Below are 16174 nucleotides of genomic sequence, written 5' to 3'. Positions count from 1 at the left end.
TATGACTTAAGCAGTAGGCTATGTGTTCTCTAACCGAGATGTTTTTAGTTTTTAATATATTGCATTTATTTCAAAATAAATATTTCAGAATTCATACATTGCATTTAAATGAATCATTTTGGACTCCCAAATTAATTGTACCAGTATACATAGGGCTCTCATCGTTCTGTCAGAATGGCCGAGCGCTCAAGGTTTCGACCTTCCCAAAGAATGAGTTTCTGGTGGGTTCAAAACCCACTTATGACAAGAGTCTTTTACAGAGACACAACTAAACCTGAAAACGAGGTTTATTCACGCAGAACGTCATGTTAAATCTACAACAGCTCAAAAGCAGTCACGTCTCACTGTCACGGTTTTCATGTAAAAAACAAAGGCCCGGTTTCATAGACAGGATTTAGCCTAAACCAGGATTAGGCCATAGTTCACTTAAGACATTTTAGTCATTTTTATAAATGTGCCTTGGAAAAAAACATTACTGGTGTGCATCTTGAGATACAACAAAGGCACTGATATATTTTAAGATCAGTCAGTGCAAGTTTCTTTCCGTTGAAACCGCTCAGAATTTCATTTTAGTCTAGGACTAGGCTTAAGCCTTGTCTGTGAAACCGGGTGAGAGTGTGTCAGATTTAGTCAGTGATTTGCTTTATGTGCAGCGTCAGACGAGTAGGAGTCTAGTTTCACTCATTTTAGCGGCAGATCATCTTAAATGCATATTGAATTTATTCACGTACACATTAGTGTAGTTATTTATTATTGGTTAAAGATTACAACAACATGGCAACAAAAAAGGAAGAAAGAAGCACATTGCAATCGATCAGTGATAGATTACTTTAGTCTCGCGTCGCAAGAAAATCAGAACGATGTGATTGAGCGATTGCTTTGTCTGACGAATGGGCCAGTTGTTTATGTTCTAACGTTTGTTGCTCAGTGCAGGTTGACTTTGGTCTGAAATATTAAATAATGGCTCAGCCTCCACCAAAACCATGGGAAAGGCGAATCCCTGGAACCATGACTGCACCACTAAACTATCGGTTCGTAAAAATTCGTCTTATTTTGGTCAGAATCTCCAAAAGACGACGTGTAGGAACGTTAGCCTGTTAGCTGTCGAGTTCTTATATATCCAAAATATATTTACTTGACAAATCGGTATGTGGTTATAAAATTAACAAGTATGTTCATACGTTTGGTGTTAATGCGAACTGAAAAAAACTATACTGTCTCGTTGTGTTGACACTTTTACTTGCTAACGAGTTACGCAAACTTAATGCTTAGCACGTCAAGTGTTTGTATGCAAGTTTCAAAGTTCACTCCAACATACCCATGCTGTTTTCTGTCTTTTACTGTTAAATATACATTTATTTTTATAACATTCAACAGTGTTGTTATCATTATTATTATTGATCTCATATATATATATATATATATATGTGTATATATATATGACTTTTTTTATTTTTATATCTAGCTCAACTGACTTTGGATCAGTATCACAAAGTGGGCCATCAGTGTCTCGTCCTCCGGTTCTAACACGTGTGGCACCACCCATCCCTCCAAGACCCGTTCAACAGGCATACCGCCCTACATACAGCTCATTTCCCTCCTCATACAGCCCTTATGGGAGTTCCATCTATGGGGGCTACAGCCCCTACAGCTACAGTGGTTATGGAGCTGGAGGCGGCCTGGGTTATAACCGTTATAACCTAACGGATGACATCCCACCAAGCCGCTTTGTTCAGCAGGCAGAGGAGAGCAGCCGTGGAGCATTTCAGTCCATTGAAAGCATTGTGCACGCCTTCTCGTCGGTCAGCATGATGATGGATGCTACTTTCTCTGCCGTCTATAACAGCTTCCGTGCTGTTCTGGATGTGGCCAATCACTTCTCCCGTTTGCGCGTACATTTCACAAAAGTGCTGTCTGCTTTCGCCCTGGTTAGGACCCTTAGTTACCTTTATCGCAGGCTGCAGAGGCTGCTGGGGTTGCGTCAGGATTCAGAGGTGGATGAATTGTGGGCGGACAGTGCTGCTTCCCCCATGGTGTCTGCTTCAGGAACCAGAGGAGCAGGGATAGACGACCCCAGAGCGAATTCCGTCAAATCATGGCCCATTTTCTTGTTTCTTGCTGTAGTTCTTGGAGGGCCGTATTTGATCTGGAAGCTTTTGCGGTCTGCTGAGGGTCCTGAGGAAAATGGTGAGACATTTTTCTCCCTTCCTGTTCTGTCTGTTCTCATCTTAAACTGCACACACTCTTATCACTATTTTTGGTCTGACATGAGACTTCTTAAAGAAAACCAAGGAAACCTTTGCTTTATTGTTGTTCACCATTTATTGTTTATTTGTTTGTGACAGTGGTGAAAATTTTAGAGACCACTATTATGCTGAATATATATGATTGCTATTTATATGATTGATGGCTTTAATGTGGGACTATAAGGAACAGTTTTGAGAATGATTCAAAAGATTGGGATTAGTAAGATTTTTTTTAAATAAATCAAAACTTTTATTCAGCAAGGATGCATTAATTATGACAGTTAAGACATTTATAATATGTTACAAAACATTTCTGTTTTAAATAATTAGGGTAAATAAAACAAATTAATTAGTTAAATAAAAATATCTTTCTATTCATCAGAGATTCCTTAAAAAAATGTATTACAGTTTCCATAATAATATTAAGCAGCACAACTGTTTACAACATTGATAATATGATGAAATGTTTCATGAACAGCAAATCAGCATATTAGAATGATTTCTGAAGGATCACGTCATACTGAAGACTGGAGTAATGGCTGCTGAAAATTTAGCTTTTCCATCACAGGAATAATTTTTAAATATTAAAATAAAAAGCAGTTACTGTAATATTAATAAAATGGTAATAATATTTTGCAGTTTTACTGTATTTTTTATCAAATTAATGCAAAATATTATAATCAAAAACCAAGTTTTAGAAGAGTAGGTCACTTAGGTTACTGAATTTATTGCAGAGTTAAGTAATTTTTATCATTCAGAAATGCACATCTTTAGCAGCAGCTTATAGAAAATATTGTATGACCTAAATGTGTTTGTATGTAGTTTTTTTGTATGCGTCTGAATATGTAGCTGCGTCTGTATGTTTGTGCTGATGGAAGTTCTGAAGCATGTGTCTGTGTTCTATTTTATAGCCGATAACTGGGCAAGTGGGGAGGATGACCATGTGGTAGCACGAGCAGAGTATGACTTCACAGCTGCATCTGAAGAAGAGATATCTCTACAAGCTGGAGACATGCTTAATCTTGCCCCTAAAGGTAAAAGAACAAGAAAAATTCAGAACATAAGTGTACTTAAACACTTTGACATGCATAAAAACAATAGCTAGTGTGGCAACATCTCATATTAAACAATGTAATATTTTAAATTTGACTGATATCAAGCATATTGATATTTACCTTTTGTCCTAAGTATTATAAACACTAACTTACAGCTTGTACTCTGCGTATTTCACTCTTATTTTCAGAACAACAGCCCAGGGTGCGTGGCTGGCTGTTAGCCAGCGTGGATGGGCAGACCACTGGCCTCATACCTGCCAACTACGTCAAAGTGTTGGGCCGGAGGAGAGGCAGAAAGCATGCAGAATTAGAGAGGATGGCACAGGTCCAGCAGGCTGCACAGAACCTTCCTGCACCTCAAACTGCTCTGGCTACAGCTTCTGTTCCCAACTCCAGGCTGGTGGTCCCTACCACATCAGTTCCAGATGAGCTGCTGGAGTCTGCTTACGGTGAAACACAAGGCTATCATGCTGCCCTGGAGGTGCAGCCTTCCACAAACAACAACAGTGATACTGTAGTGATAACCTCAGAAAAGATGGACTTATGAATAATTTGTATGTGTGGGAAGGTGTGTGTCTTGGTGGGACAAAAAAGTGCATCCTTCATTAGAATGTATCACCCTCTTTATAACTTTTAATAATGCAACACCTAAAAAAGGAGAGAAACAAATGAAAAATGAAGGTGTTATGGAGGGGAGGTCATTTTCCTTTATAATGTATGAACTGTATAATTCCACAGATTTCAGTAGACTGTTAGGCTCAAAGCCATTACCAATATTTGTCCACATGTTCTTTTTTCTACAAAAATATTGGGTATTTCAACATTATAGTTTGTACGACTGTGTTAATAAGAGCCATTCATTTATTTTGAATAATTATTAGGAAAAATGGATTCAGTTTGATTTCATATGCTCGCATCAAGCATAAAATGTCACAAATATGTTGAAATTCAAACATATTAATGCATCTGATTAGTTTAAATTGGGAGTTCTCATATCAATCTAAATTTATAATGCAAGATCCTAATGTAAGAGTTTTAGATTACTGTTCATCTTTCTGCAATGTGAATATTTAATATTTTAAGTTGTGTTGTATCAAGGATTAGTTTGTGCATTTTTCTGTGTTTTCAGGCTTGTTTGTTTTTTCATACCACTAACACAATGAGCAATTATTTTGCCAGTAACTGCTTAAAAATGTATCTCCTGTCATTTATAATGTTCCTGCATTTTCAAGATTACAGAAAATTTCAGACTGACATTTAGCTGGGTAAGAAATTGAGGTGCATTTATAAATAAAATTGTGTTACACTGCAGCTTTACCAACAGTTACTCTACTGTCAAAAGTTTGGGGTCAGTAAGATTTTTAAAATATTTTTGAAAAATGTCTCATGCTCACTAAGGCTGCATTTGATAAAGTCAGCAGTCATATCTGATGAAGAGAACTCAAAACGTCCCCTTTTTGAGAGTCTTTTTCTATATTTTTAGAGCTGTGGTGTGCCGACATTATCTCTTTTTTTCTTTTTTAAGTTATTTTTGTCCGAGCACCCACTTTGAGCAATTTGCCAGTGGTGTGTGCTTTAGTTTTGTGTTTGAGAGTTTTAAAAGTATAGTAAAAACAGTGATACTGAGAATTATTACCACAATTTAAATCTCCAGATTTCTATTTTAATATATTTTCAAATGTTATATATTCCAGTAATGGCACAGCTGAAATTTCAGCAGCCAATACTCGAGTCTTAAATGTAACATGATCCTGTATTTATAATTTTTTGTGGAAGCAATGTTAAATTTGTCATGGTTCATTGATAACTAGCAAGTTCAAAAGAACAGCGTTTATTTAAAATAACATTAAAAATGTCTTTACTGTCACTTTTTTTTTAAACAATTGTGTGTTTTGCTGATTAAAATACTACTAACCTCAACCTTTTAAACGGTAGTATGTACAAGTTTTATCCATGGCTACATCTCTGTCTAAAAATAAGTGTTTAGTCTGTCAGCATATCTACAGTGCTATTTGTCTTTAAGCAATTTAATTAACTTGATTATAGAGACCAAATGCATTTTAGTTTGTCTGGGCCCCATATTAAAAACAATCCCATCAATCAAATGGAATGTTGGGGCTGTCGCCTAGCAACGGGGACGCCGGCGCACACCTGCTGCACTGCGGCACCGGAAATAGAGAGCAGAAAAGGATGTGGAGATAATCCTCTGCCTCGCGTCGCCTTCAGTCGTTCAGTTATTTTCCTCTTTCAGGCTCGGGTCGGCAAGCTTTGGCATTCCGTCACATCGCAGCAGACAGCGGAGAGGAGGGACACTGCAGCGCGAGCATCATCATGATGGCACACGCGCTCCGAGCTCCATGCGTGAGATCTCTGGCATTTTAACAAGAGGAGAGGGACGGATGTGGGTAGTCATGCCCACCAAATCTGCGAATTTCACGCTTAGTATTTGTTTTTATTATTATTTGTATATGCTGTGTGGATGTGAACATTACTTGTTTCCCCGGATAAAATCAAAGTAAAGCACAGCATCTCTGTTGATGTTACTCAAACCCAGCCCGTTATCAGCACCGCTCAGCTGGAATGAAAGAAGAGCAGAGCATTGCTACCAGAGGAAACAGCGCATACATCTGGAACAGGGTAAACCGATTGTGTGTGTATTAGCTTAGCATTTCACAGGGTGATTCGACACAAAACGTGGGGAGTGCCACGATCTTTTATTTATTATGCTAGCTATGCATTTTTACGGCTGCACACAATGAATATTCTTTGCTGCAAACGGTATATTGTCTTATCACTGTTAGTTTTTGTTAAATCTGAGCTCATAATATCACTTTACCAGATCAAATGCGACAGCTGTCATTCTCTCAGTTTGTCCCTTGTTTCTCAATACAAAGGGACGGTAGAGAGCTAGTCGATGCTAATTGTCAAGGTTATTCTTAAAATATAAAGGTTTTTTTTTTTTTCCTTTTTCGCAGAAATGAATCGTCTGTGCTCCGTTAATAATAACTTTCCATATGATAACAACCTCCTGGTGCTGGACATGGTCCTGAGCTCACTATGGGCTTCATCTCAGCCAATCAACTGGGAGAATGTTGCCAAGTTGGTCCCTGGGTTCACACCTAAAGAGGTAAGAGATATGAGGACCTTTAACTATATAAATTATATTTGCTTTGTTATAAACTATAAAAAATATATTCTTGGTTTTTAAAAAAGTCATTGTTCATTTTACCACAGACTATGATGAAATAAAGGATGAGAAAGAAAAACTATTTCCATGGTTGTTGTATGAAAATGTTTTATATAGATATTTACAGATATTAGCCTATAGTGATAGATATAGACATTTATATAGTTGTGGGGTCATTTCTATCACAGCCAACATTGTTTTACTAAAGTTAGTGTACTTGGTTACCAAATAAACAATGCATCAGTGAGCATGCTTGAAATGAAATATGAGACATTGAATGTTATTAATGTCCAGTCAAGTTTTAATTTAGTAAAAAAAAAAATATATATATATATAATTGTTTATGTAGAATGCCAGTGAATTTAACCTTAGTAAGAAAAAAATGTAATTTGTGCTATTTTATTCTACAACTATTTATTAAAAATATTTAATATAGTAATCCAAAAGATATTTAAAAATATAAATATACTGTAATAAAATATGTAATTTTATAACAATAATATTGTCAATCACATAATGCTGTCAAACACAGTGCATACATTTGAGAGTTTAACACCCACACTTTTCACACGAAGATCCAGAAGTTTCTCAGCAAATGTTTAACTTGTTCAGCTTCTCCTCGTATATTTTTATAGTGTGCACAAAGGTTTGAAGAGTTAAAGACTACAGGCAGTTTCCCTCATGTCGATGACCAGTGTAACCCACTGACCGGAGCAGTGAGCTCTCCATCAGAACCCTTTTCCACCTACATCAAATCCAATTTATTGGACATTACTGTAGATACAGGGGAACCACCGTCCAATCAAGCCATTCTCTCAGTGTCGGGTGAGTCAGTGGGTGGGGTCTGGATAAAAATGTCCAATCTGTCATTTAATGCTGGATTACACCTTAATATACTGAATTATATATTCAGGCCTCACTGTGATCTCTACTGGTCGAGAAGCCTCTGCAGAGAGTGAGATTGCAGATCCTGCTCAGAAGATTGAGAAAACGGAAGGGAATAAAAGGTGAAGCACATTCACACCAATCAGGCCATCAATGAATCGTCTTCGCCAAAAATGACCGGCTATTTTTTGTTTTATTTCCTTTCACATAGCCCCAACATGGTAATCCACGTTTGTGATGAAGCAAAGAACCTAAAGCAGGACTTTGTGTGTCCAAGGAACCTTCTGGTAAAAGAGATGCGTTACTTTGAAGAGTATCTTTCTGTGGACCCACAGCGCTGGGACGAGGTGGACATTTCTGTCCACTGTGACATCCAGATCTTCGACTGGCTCATGAACTACGTCAAGAGTCACAACACTGAACATTCACACGGAAAACACATGGACAAACCCAAACTGGGTAATTGTCTTTTGGTAACTATTTCAGATGTTCTGTGTGCGTTTACTGTTTTTAATTTCTATAATCAAAGATACCATCAGAGGTGTTGTGTAATCTGTGTTCTCTGACCTGGCTGAATGGTGTTTGTAAGTGGTGGATGGTGTTTCATGTGTTTGTAAACGGTTATGCATTGGCTGTGAGTTTGATGTTTCGCTGTTTGTGATGTTGTCGGTTATGTTATGTGGTGTTTGGTTGCAGAGCACAGCAATGTCATCTCAATCCTGATCTCCTCCGAGTTCTTGAAGATGGAAACTTTAGTAAGTGTTGTGAGGGGTGACAATGTTTTGGGTAATGTAGTAAGTGTGCTCTGAGCTGGGTGACCTTTAGGTAATAGTGCATGATGCATGATGGCTGTTTTATCATTTGTGTTGTTGTTCTTCTGGACAAGTCTGTGCACTGCCCAGACAAGCACTAATGAGACACACCATTGTAATTTTGAGGAAAGACCTGGTGAATTTTGTTGGCTTTATGTGCTTGGAGAAAATTATCAATAATCAGATCGCTATTATTATCCAAAAATTTGTCTGAGCAGTGTGCAGAAAGCATGCTGGTTTATCTCATCAGAAGTTATTTATCCAATTGTTAAATGGGCTTCAGGGGCTTGATTATCATTGTGTTTTGTGGATCTGAAGGTTGAGGAGTGTATCCAGTATTGTCACAAACATATGAGTGCCATCATAGCAACGCCATGCAATATGAACTGCATCAACAACAACCTGGCTGGACGCATCGCTGAACTGTTCAGCCACAATGAGGCAGATGACCTCAAGGACAAAAAGGATAAATTCAAAAGGTGAGAACAGCACACACGTGAAACAGAAACAGAATTATCTACAGGTGATGGATATTTATTGGCCATAACAGTCTCTTGTGCTCACCAAGGCTGAATTTAATTGATCAAATACGGTTAATAATATTGTGAAATATTATTACAGTTTAAAATAACTTTCAAAGCTGCAGTTTCAGAATATAAGAAGATGCATCTCTTTACTGCTGCTTTCGATCAATTCAGTTCATTCTTAATGGATGCTTAATAAAAGCATCCATTTCTTAAAAAAAGGAATCTTACTGGCCCCAAAATTTTGAATGGTAGTGTATAGATAATATAATTTTTATGTATAATATGTGACCCTGGACCACAAAACCAGTCTTAAGTCGCTGGGGTATATTTGTTGCAATAGCCAACAATACATTGTATGGGTCAAAATTATCCATTTTTCTTTTATGCCAAAAATCATTAGGATGTTAAGTAAATATCCATTTTATAAATTTCCTACTGTAAATATATCAAAACCTAATTTTTGTATAGTAATATGCATTGCTAAAAACGTCATTTGGACAACTTTTAAAGGTGATTTTCTCAATATTTAAATTTTTTTTGCACCCTCAGATTCCAGATTTTCAAATAGTTGCATCACAGCCAAATATTGTCCTATCATAAGTCGTGACGTATTGTCAAGTATGGTGACCCATACTCGAAATTGGTGCTCTGCGTTTAACCCATCCAAGTGCACACACACAGCAGTGAGTAGTGAACAAATGCACACACACACACACACACCGTGAACACACACCCGGAGCAGTGGGCAGCCATGCTGCAGCGCCCGGGGAGCAGTTGGGGGTTCGGTGCCTTGCTCAAGGGCACCTCAGTCGTGGTATTGAGGGTGGAGAGAGCGCTGGACATTCCCTCCCCCCACCTACAATTCCTGCCGGCCAAACCATACATCAATGAACAAACCAATAACAAACCATACATCAATGAAAAGCTTATTTATTCACCTTTCAGATTATGTATACATCTCAATTTTGAGAAATTGACCCTTATGACTGGTTTTGTGGTCCAGGGTCACATATAATGTTCATATAAGATATGCCATATAAGATCATATAAGTATTCCACTATTTTATTTGTGATGATTTGTACTTTCTCACCAGTAAATTGTTTCAGAAGAAGATTGAGAGATTATTTGATGGTTATCAGAATCACGATTCCCCTGGTAACGCATCTACTCTGTACAGGTGAGAGACTTTTGTGTTGTAGTGCAAGCAATAATACTGTATTAGCATGATAATAGCATGATGTATTATTGTATAGACATGCACTAAGTATTATAAATGATTCTTCTGATGCAATAGTGGATTTCAGTTTAATAATTTAATGTTGTGGTTCTTTCTCCAGATGTGGACTTTGCCTTAAGCTTTTAACCAAAGAAACAGAGAGAAAAATCCCTTGTGTTCCAAACAAAATCAACATAGATGTCCGAGGAAATATTGTATTCACTCACACCAGGTTATATGAGACACCGTATTTTAATCACATACATATAAAGTGTTTAGAACACTCCAAATGCTTACTGTATATTCCAGTCTTCTATATACACATGCACACACACACACACAAACACACATACATGTACCCATATACGTTGACATGTTGGTAATTGTGGTGTGTCTGTAGACATAAGACCTGGGAGGTACATGAGTTTGTGAATGGGCTTTATGAAGAGTTGAAGTCCTGGGTACTTGTCTACTGGAGGATCTGGGGCACAATCAACTTCCTTACCTGTTCACACTGCAAACAGGTAAACAAATGTGTACTTCACAGATCATAATTTAAGACTTTGTTACAGGGCAGGAAGATTTAAAGGAATAACACGAAAAGAAAAATTTGCTGAAAATGTACTCACCCTCTAACCATCCAAGATGCAGATGAGTTCATTGGAACAGGAAATTTAGCATTACATCACTTGCTTACCACTGGATCCTGAATGGGTGAATGGGTGCCATCAGAATGAGTTCAAACAGGATAAAAGCATCATAATAATCCATCCAAATAATTCAAAGTCATCTACATGACACCAGGCCATCAATTAATGTCTTGTGAAGTGAAAAGTTGCATGTTCATGGGAAACAAATTCATCATAAATGCATTTTAAATTAAAATATATATTTATATTAATAAATATATATATATATATCTTAATGATGAATTAATTTGTTACAAACAGAGCCTTTTGCTTCATATATGTTAATTGATGGACTGGAGTCATGTGGATTATTAAAATGCTTTCTCATTCTGACGGCACCCATTAACTGCAGAGGATCCATTAGTGAGCAAGTGATGTAATTTCTCCAAATCTGTTCTTATGAAGAAACAAACTCGTATGGTATGAGGTTAGTACACTTCCAGCAAATTTTCATTTTTGGGTGAACACTTTCTTTAATTATGGACATCGAGTATGTATAGCTATTGATTGGTTGGCTGCCACCTTGAGTAATTTAAAAATAAAAATGGGAAATAAGTGCATCTTGTATCTTCTTGGCAGGTATTCCTGTGTACAGATTTGGGCCAGTGTAAGTACCACCCAGAGGCGGTTGTGTATCCTGGCATTGGGGCAGAACATAGATGGCACTGCATTGGTCTTTACACCTGCTGCAACCAGAAAGTCCTGAGATTCGATCCCTCCTCCATGCCCAAGGTTTGTGTTGTTGCTTTAGAATATGTTCTCTTAAACTCAGATGACCTTTGAACCTGTCTGACTTTTGTCTGTGTAGGGCTGTAAAATAAGAGACCACATTGTGAGTGCAGCAGATGGTGGTGATTGCGGCGATCACAATGTAAACTCAACCCAGACCAGAATACTCAATGACCTGCTGCTACACAGAGAGGCTGTGTGTGTGCCAGAGAGGTCAGACTATACTAACTTCTTTTAGAAAAAAAATTATGGGTTCTTTATTGCATGCCATGTTTGATTCGTTTGATGCTTTGCCTAGTGTTGCGTTTGGGTCTTTTGACAATGTTTTATGTTCTAATCTATTTTGTTTAGCTGTAGCTCTGAGGACCCTTCTGCAGGCAGTGAACGTGTGCCAGGATGTGATGTAATGCTGGAGCCAGGGGTGCTTACAGCTCACAGACCCAAGGAAACCACAGCTGTGAGACTTTTATTTTATTTCATTATGACTTATATACTTGAACATTTTCTTTTTTTTATGCAATCATCAACACCATATATTACTGGATTGCAATTTAAACAATTAAACAGTGTTTGATTTTAATTTTTTATAATTAGTCCAGCCTTCAGCGTCACATGATCCTTCAGAAATCTTTCTAGTATACTGATTTGATGCTGATTTGTATTTTGTTTTTTTGGATTTGATGCTGTATTTTTGATCAAATAAATGCAGCCTTGGTAAGCATAAAAGTTCTTTCAAACACATTTAAAAAAAATCCTAATTCAAATCAGTAGTGTACAATCAGAAATTAACACAAAACAATACAACAACAATGAAGGAAACATATATTGTGTACATAAAAAAAACATAAATCATAATAAATTTCCTTTCCAAGATCTTTCCTGCTTTATTGTATGGAAACCAATTTTTATCTCGGACTGTATATTGTAACAATATTGTTAAAAAGTGATAATTGTGAGAGAACATTTAATAATAATTTCACATTGTGAGATATAAAGTTGCAATTGTAATATAAATATGCAATTGCAAAAAATGCATTGACATTCACAGTGAGATATTAAGTCACAGCTACAAAAAATACATTTGCTATTGTGAGATAAATTTGCATTATTATAATATAAAATTACATTCTAAGATATTAAGTCAAAATTGCGAGACAATAAAGTACATTGGTTTAAATGTTTTAATCTAAATTTGTTTGTATATGCTCAAATTGTAAGCACCTTTTTTGTTTTGTTGCAGTTTTCACTGTTAAAAAACTGGAGTCTTCAGCTGGTAAGAAGCAAGTTCCTCAAATGTTAAATGCAACACCTTTCCTATATGCCTAAACTGACAAACACTTCTGACGTTGCAGCGGCAGCAGTCTCTGCTGTCTGAAGATGAGGAGTACACTACAGGGTCAGAGGTCACAGAGGATGAGGTCGGGGATGAAGAAGACACATCAAAAAAACAAGGTGGACTAAAATGTTCCACATTAGTAAAAATAAAATCGCCAGATAATTTTTAATAAGCAATACTTCACTATGGTCAAAAGGTGGCAGTCATGTACAATTTCAACGAGGCTGACCTGAAAGATGGTTTTGTGACTTTATGTGCATAGCTGCAAAGAAAGCAAGGAAATCTGGAAAACCTTTGAAAAGGCAAGTGTCCTCCCCCAGTTTCCAGCGTAAGGAGAAATCTGGAGAAAAGGTGAGTGCAACAAATGGATTGATGCTTGATTGTTTTTTGTTTTTTTTTCCCAAGCAAAAGCACTTTTATGTGGGAAAACTTCTTGTTTAGTTGTTGTTGAATGTCACTTTTCTGGTTTCATTCATTCTATACTTTTGTTTTAAAGGCACCATCTCGAGACTCAACCCCATTCATGTAAGTGATTCCAAATAATTGCAGTTTTCTGTAGAAGAATAAGTGGCAAATTTCAAGGGATAGTTCACCCAAAAATTAATCTCTCATGTTGTTCTTTCTTCTTTGGAAATCAGAAGAAGATATTTTGGTCCATATAGTGAAAGTCATTGGGGTCCAGTGTTGTTTTGGACCCCATTTACTTGAATTGTACTTGAAGATAAAAAAAAAAAAGAAATGTGTATATATGTTTGCAATTAAAAGAGGGTGAGTAAATGATGACAGAATTACAATTTTGGGATGAACTATCACTTTAAAATACAAGAACTTTTATTGAAGAGCAAAGTCCTCTGTTTATATACTGTAGTATTGCTTTATTTCTTTATTTGTTTTAATATACTTGTTTGCAGCTTTAATTTACTTAATTCCAAAGTTATACTGTTTTCTGTATGAGGGATCTCAGTATTTTTTTAAACACTGTATTGTAATGCTTATACCATGTGATTGAGAAGGGATTTCTATGCTTCTGAATGAGACATTTGGCACATTTTTCACTTTCTTTGTCCTTTCGCTCTTAGCGTCAGCATCCAGAGGAATAAGTGGGATAGCAAACGCTCCATGAGGTACAATCAGGACGCACAGAGGGAGGAGGGTAGGTACCTTTTTCAGATCCTCTGACTGTAACAAAGATTCTTACAATTGCACAGCGGTAGAGCGAGTCTTATAATAAAGAGTCGTGATTTAAAACCACTCAAACCCTAGAAAATCTCATCAGAGAAAGTTAAATCCAGCCATCAGCATGTACATCTGCCAGCTCTTTAGAAGACTAAATCACTCTTTTTGTTTTATAAACACTTTTGTATTCAAAATAGGATTAAAACTGTAGCCTTGCTATTATTTAATGATTTGTAATGGTGATTAATCAATGGTATTAAATAATTTAGAGGCATTTTTGGCTGCGTTTCTGACACGGTAGCTTTCAAGTAGATTATGTGTAGATTTGCAGTGATCTTGATGGATGTTTATACGTTCAAACTCATTCTAGATCAGAGGAGAATGGAGGAGATTATAGCAAATCTCACTAAAATACGCTTTGGTGATCAAGAGCAGACAAAGTTTAAAGACACAAAAGAGGTACGAAACATCTTTACTCTCTTAGATAAACCTGCTAAAGCACCATTAAGACTGTTTGTTTTTGAAGTTTTCACATGCGTGTTCTGATTTGTTGTTGTTTTATTACCATCTTTTACAGCAGTATTCCAACATTGTACTCTAGTATTTTGCACCCATGTGTGTTTGTGTGGTTCCAGCCTGCAGGGGGGCTCTACTCAAGGCTGGAGGCCCCATTTAAGGCCGCCTCTCAGTCCAGTGGAAGACACAGCAGCTCAGAGAAAACTCAAAGGTACCACAGTCACCTCCAGCACTGAGGACACTGCACAAACGAGTGGAAGTGTTTCAAATTATGATTCGTGGTTTTAATCATGAGATTTGGAAGGATTAGGAGCATGTTTGTTTTGGCGCACTTACTAAACTGGCTTGTCTGCTCTTGTCAGGCAAATTTAAAGGGATAGTTCACCCATAAATCTTTCTTCTTTGTATATCAAAAGATATTTTAGTCTGTTTAGTGAAAGTCAGTGGGGTCTAGTGCTGTTTTGGACCCCACTGACTTTTATTGTACAGACATAAACGGTTGTAAATTCTTCAAAATATTGTCTTTTTGTGTTTCACTCACAAACAAAAGTCATTTAGGTTAGAAAATGATTACAGAATTAAACATTTTTAGGTGAACTATCCTTTTAAAATAGAAGAACTTTTAATGGAAGACCCAAAGCCTACAGCTTATATAATATTGCTTTACTTTGTAATTGACTCGCTTGCAGCTTTAATTTTACCTTTTTACTTACTCCCTTTCTCCTATTCTCTCATTCCATTTTTAACCAGCACTTTGGTCTTTTTTTAGAGCGAAGACCCGCTCGGGGCCGTCGAGACCGACTTAGAGAAAATGTGGAGATAAGTGGATGAGTTTTTGAAAAGGAGGCGTAAAAGAGCTTGCTGCAGAATAACCCATCACTCTCTTCGTCCATCTTTTGCTCCACTCCTCACCCCATCTTTCTCCCAAACTCCGTCCAGACACAGCAGGATTAGCATTAGAGTCTTTTCCGTTACAGTCCTGGGAGAAGAATGGATTGCTGGTGTGGTCACTGATGTCATAACTGTAGCTATAGAACATGAACAATGGACCTAATAAAACCATCAGTTACACTGTAAATAATACAAGCTTTTGGCTGCTAATGAATTGGTCGCACCCACTAATCTGTGTTACACTAGTACTGTTTATTTTGCACCTTTTGCGTTATATCATCTCATGTCTAGCTCAGGATTCATCCCAGCCGCAGTGTGTTGTAATGTCCCTGCTTCAATCGAGCCGACTCAGGTGACCAGACAAAGCTCATCTCCGTGGTACTGACCCTGCACTTTAAGCCGTCTTAATGCAATGACTCAAACCTGTATAGTACACAAAGAAGCCACTGGGTAAAGAGCAACGCTGACGACTAATACCTGTGGGGTCCATGATTATGTTGCACTGAAACTATCACAACTGTGCCATTTGGACCAATGTGACATGAGGTAGAATACAGAAGCAGTAGAATAAAAATCTTTAAAATAAACCTGTGTCTTTTTGTACTACTGCTGTTACAAGTTCTCATGAAATGAGTAATTGCCTGGAGTTTGATTTGGAAAAATTCTGTACGTGTAAACGCAGTCCTCTTATACACAATTCCGTCATGTGTTTGAAAAAAGGAAGGTATTCGTGGTTTATCTCATGATCGGTCAGTCATATCATTGAAGAGTATTTCCAGCACAACTGTCACCATGACAACAAGAAAGGGAAGTAGAAAGTTCTGCAATGTGTCGGGGGAGGCGGGGAGCTTCCATGAGCTGGTCTGCCTTTTTTGGTGACAGTTGGTGTTTGATTGAGCTCAGGCAGG

The 16174-nt window shown here is 37.3% G+C and overlaps 2 protein-coding genes across 2 annotated transcripts; both read left to right on the top strand.

Moving 5' to 3' along the window:
* The first annotated feature begins 679 nt into the window (after window positions 1–679).
* Window positions 680–5249, top strand: pex13 (peroxisomal biogenesis factor 13). The gene is made up of 4 exons (XM_079386207.1): window positions 680–1031; window positions 1466–2187; window positions 3158–3280; window positions 3490–5249. The coding sequence occupies exons 1-4, from the start codon at window positions 961–963 to the stop codon at window positions 3846–3848; spliced, it is 1275 nt and encodes a 424-aa protein (XP_079242333.1). The 5' UTR covers window positions 680–960; the 3' UTR covers window positions 3849–5249.
* A 218-nt stretch (window positions 5250–5467) lies between these two features.
* LOC306850530 (SANT and BTB domain regulator of class switch recombination-like) lies at window positions 5468–15845 on the top strand. Its single transcript, XM_079386206.1, has 22 exons — window positions 5468–5702; window positions 5856–5938; window positions 6277–6428; window positions 7124–7313; window positions 7402–7495; window positions 7585–7832; window positions 8070–8128; window positions 8504–8664; window positions 9807–9890; window positions 10051–10161; window positions 10330–10453; window positions 11198–11350; window positions 11427–11560; window positions 11699–11804; window positions 12588–12620; window positions 12700–12799; window positions 12946–13034; window positions 13180–13208; window positions 13763–13836; window positions 14230–14318; window positions 14495–14586; window positions 15145–15845. The coding sequence occupies exons 1-22, from the start codon at window positions 5659–5661 to the stop codon at window positions 15179–15181; spliced, it is 2286 nt and encodes a 761-aa protein (XP_079242332.1). The 5' UTR covers window positions 5468–5658; the 3' UTR covers window positions 15182–15845.
* Window positions 15846–16174: the final 329 nt, after the last annotated feature.

Source organism: Barbus barbus (genome assembly GCF_936440315.1).
Source record: "Barbus barbus genome assembly, chromosome: 30".
NCBI lineage: Eukaryota > Metazoa > Chordata > Actinopteri > Cypriniformes > Cyprinidae > Barbus > Barbus barbus.
This window is presented reverse-complemented; position numbering and strand designations above follow the sequence as displayed.

Excerpts from the sequence above, each read along its gene's own strand:
- pex13 (XM_079386207.1), top strand. The coding sequence starts at position 961 with ATGGCTCAGCCTCCACCAAAACCATGGGAAAGGCGAATCCCTGGAACC. Across the intron at positions 1,032-1,465 it reads ACTGCACCACTAAACTATCG|CTCAACTGACTTTGGATCAG; the intron begins GTTCGTAAAAAT and ends TTTTATATCTAG. Across the intron at positions 3,281-3,489 it reads GCTTAATCTTGCCCCTAAAG|AACAACAGCCCAGGGTGCGT; the intron begins GTAAAAGAACAA and ends TCTTATTTTCAG.
- LOC306850530 (XM_079386206.1), top strand. The coding sequence starts at position 5,659 with ATGCGTGAGATCTCTGGCATTTTAACAAGAGGAGAGGGACGGAT. Across the intron at positions 11,351-11,426 it reads ATCCCTCCTCCATGCCCAAG|GGCTGTAAAATAAGAGACCA; the intron begins GTTTGTGTTGTT and ends TTGTCTGTGTAG. Across the intron at positions 14,319-14,494 it reads AGTTTAAAGACACAAAAGAG|CCTGCAGGGGGGCTCTACTC; the intron begins GTACGAAACATC and ends GTGTGGTTCCAG.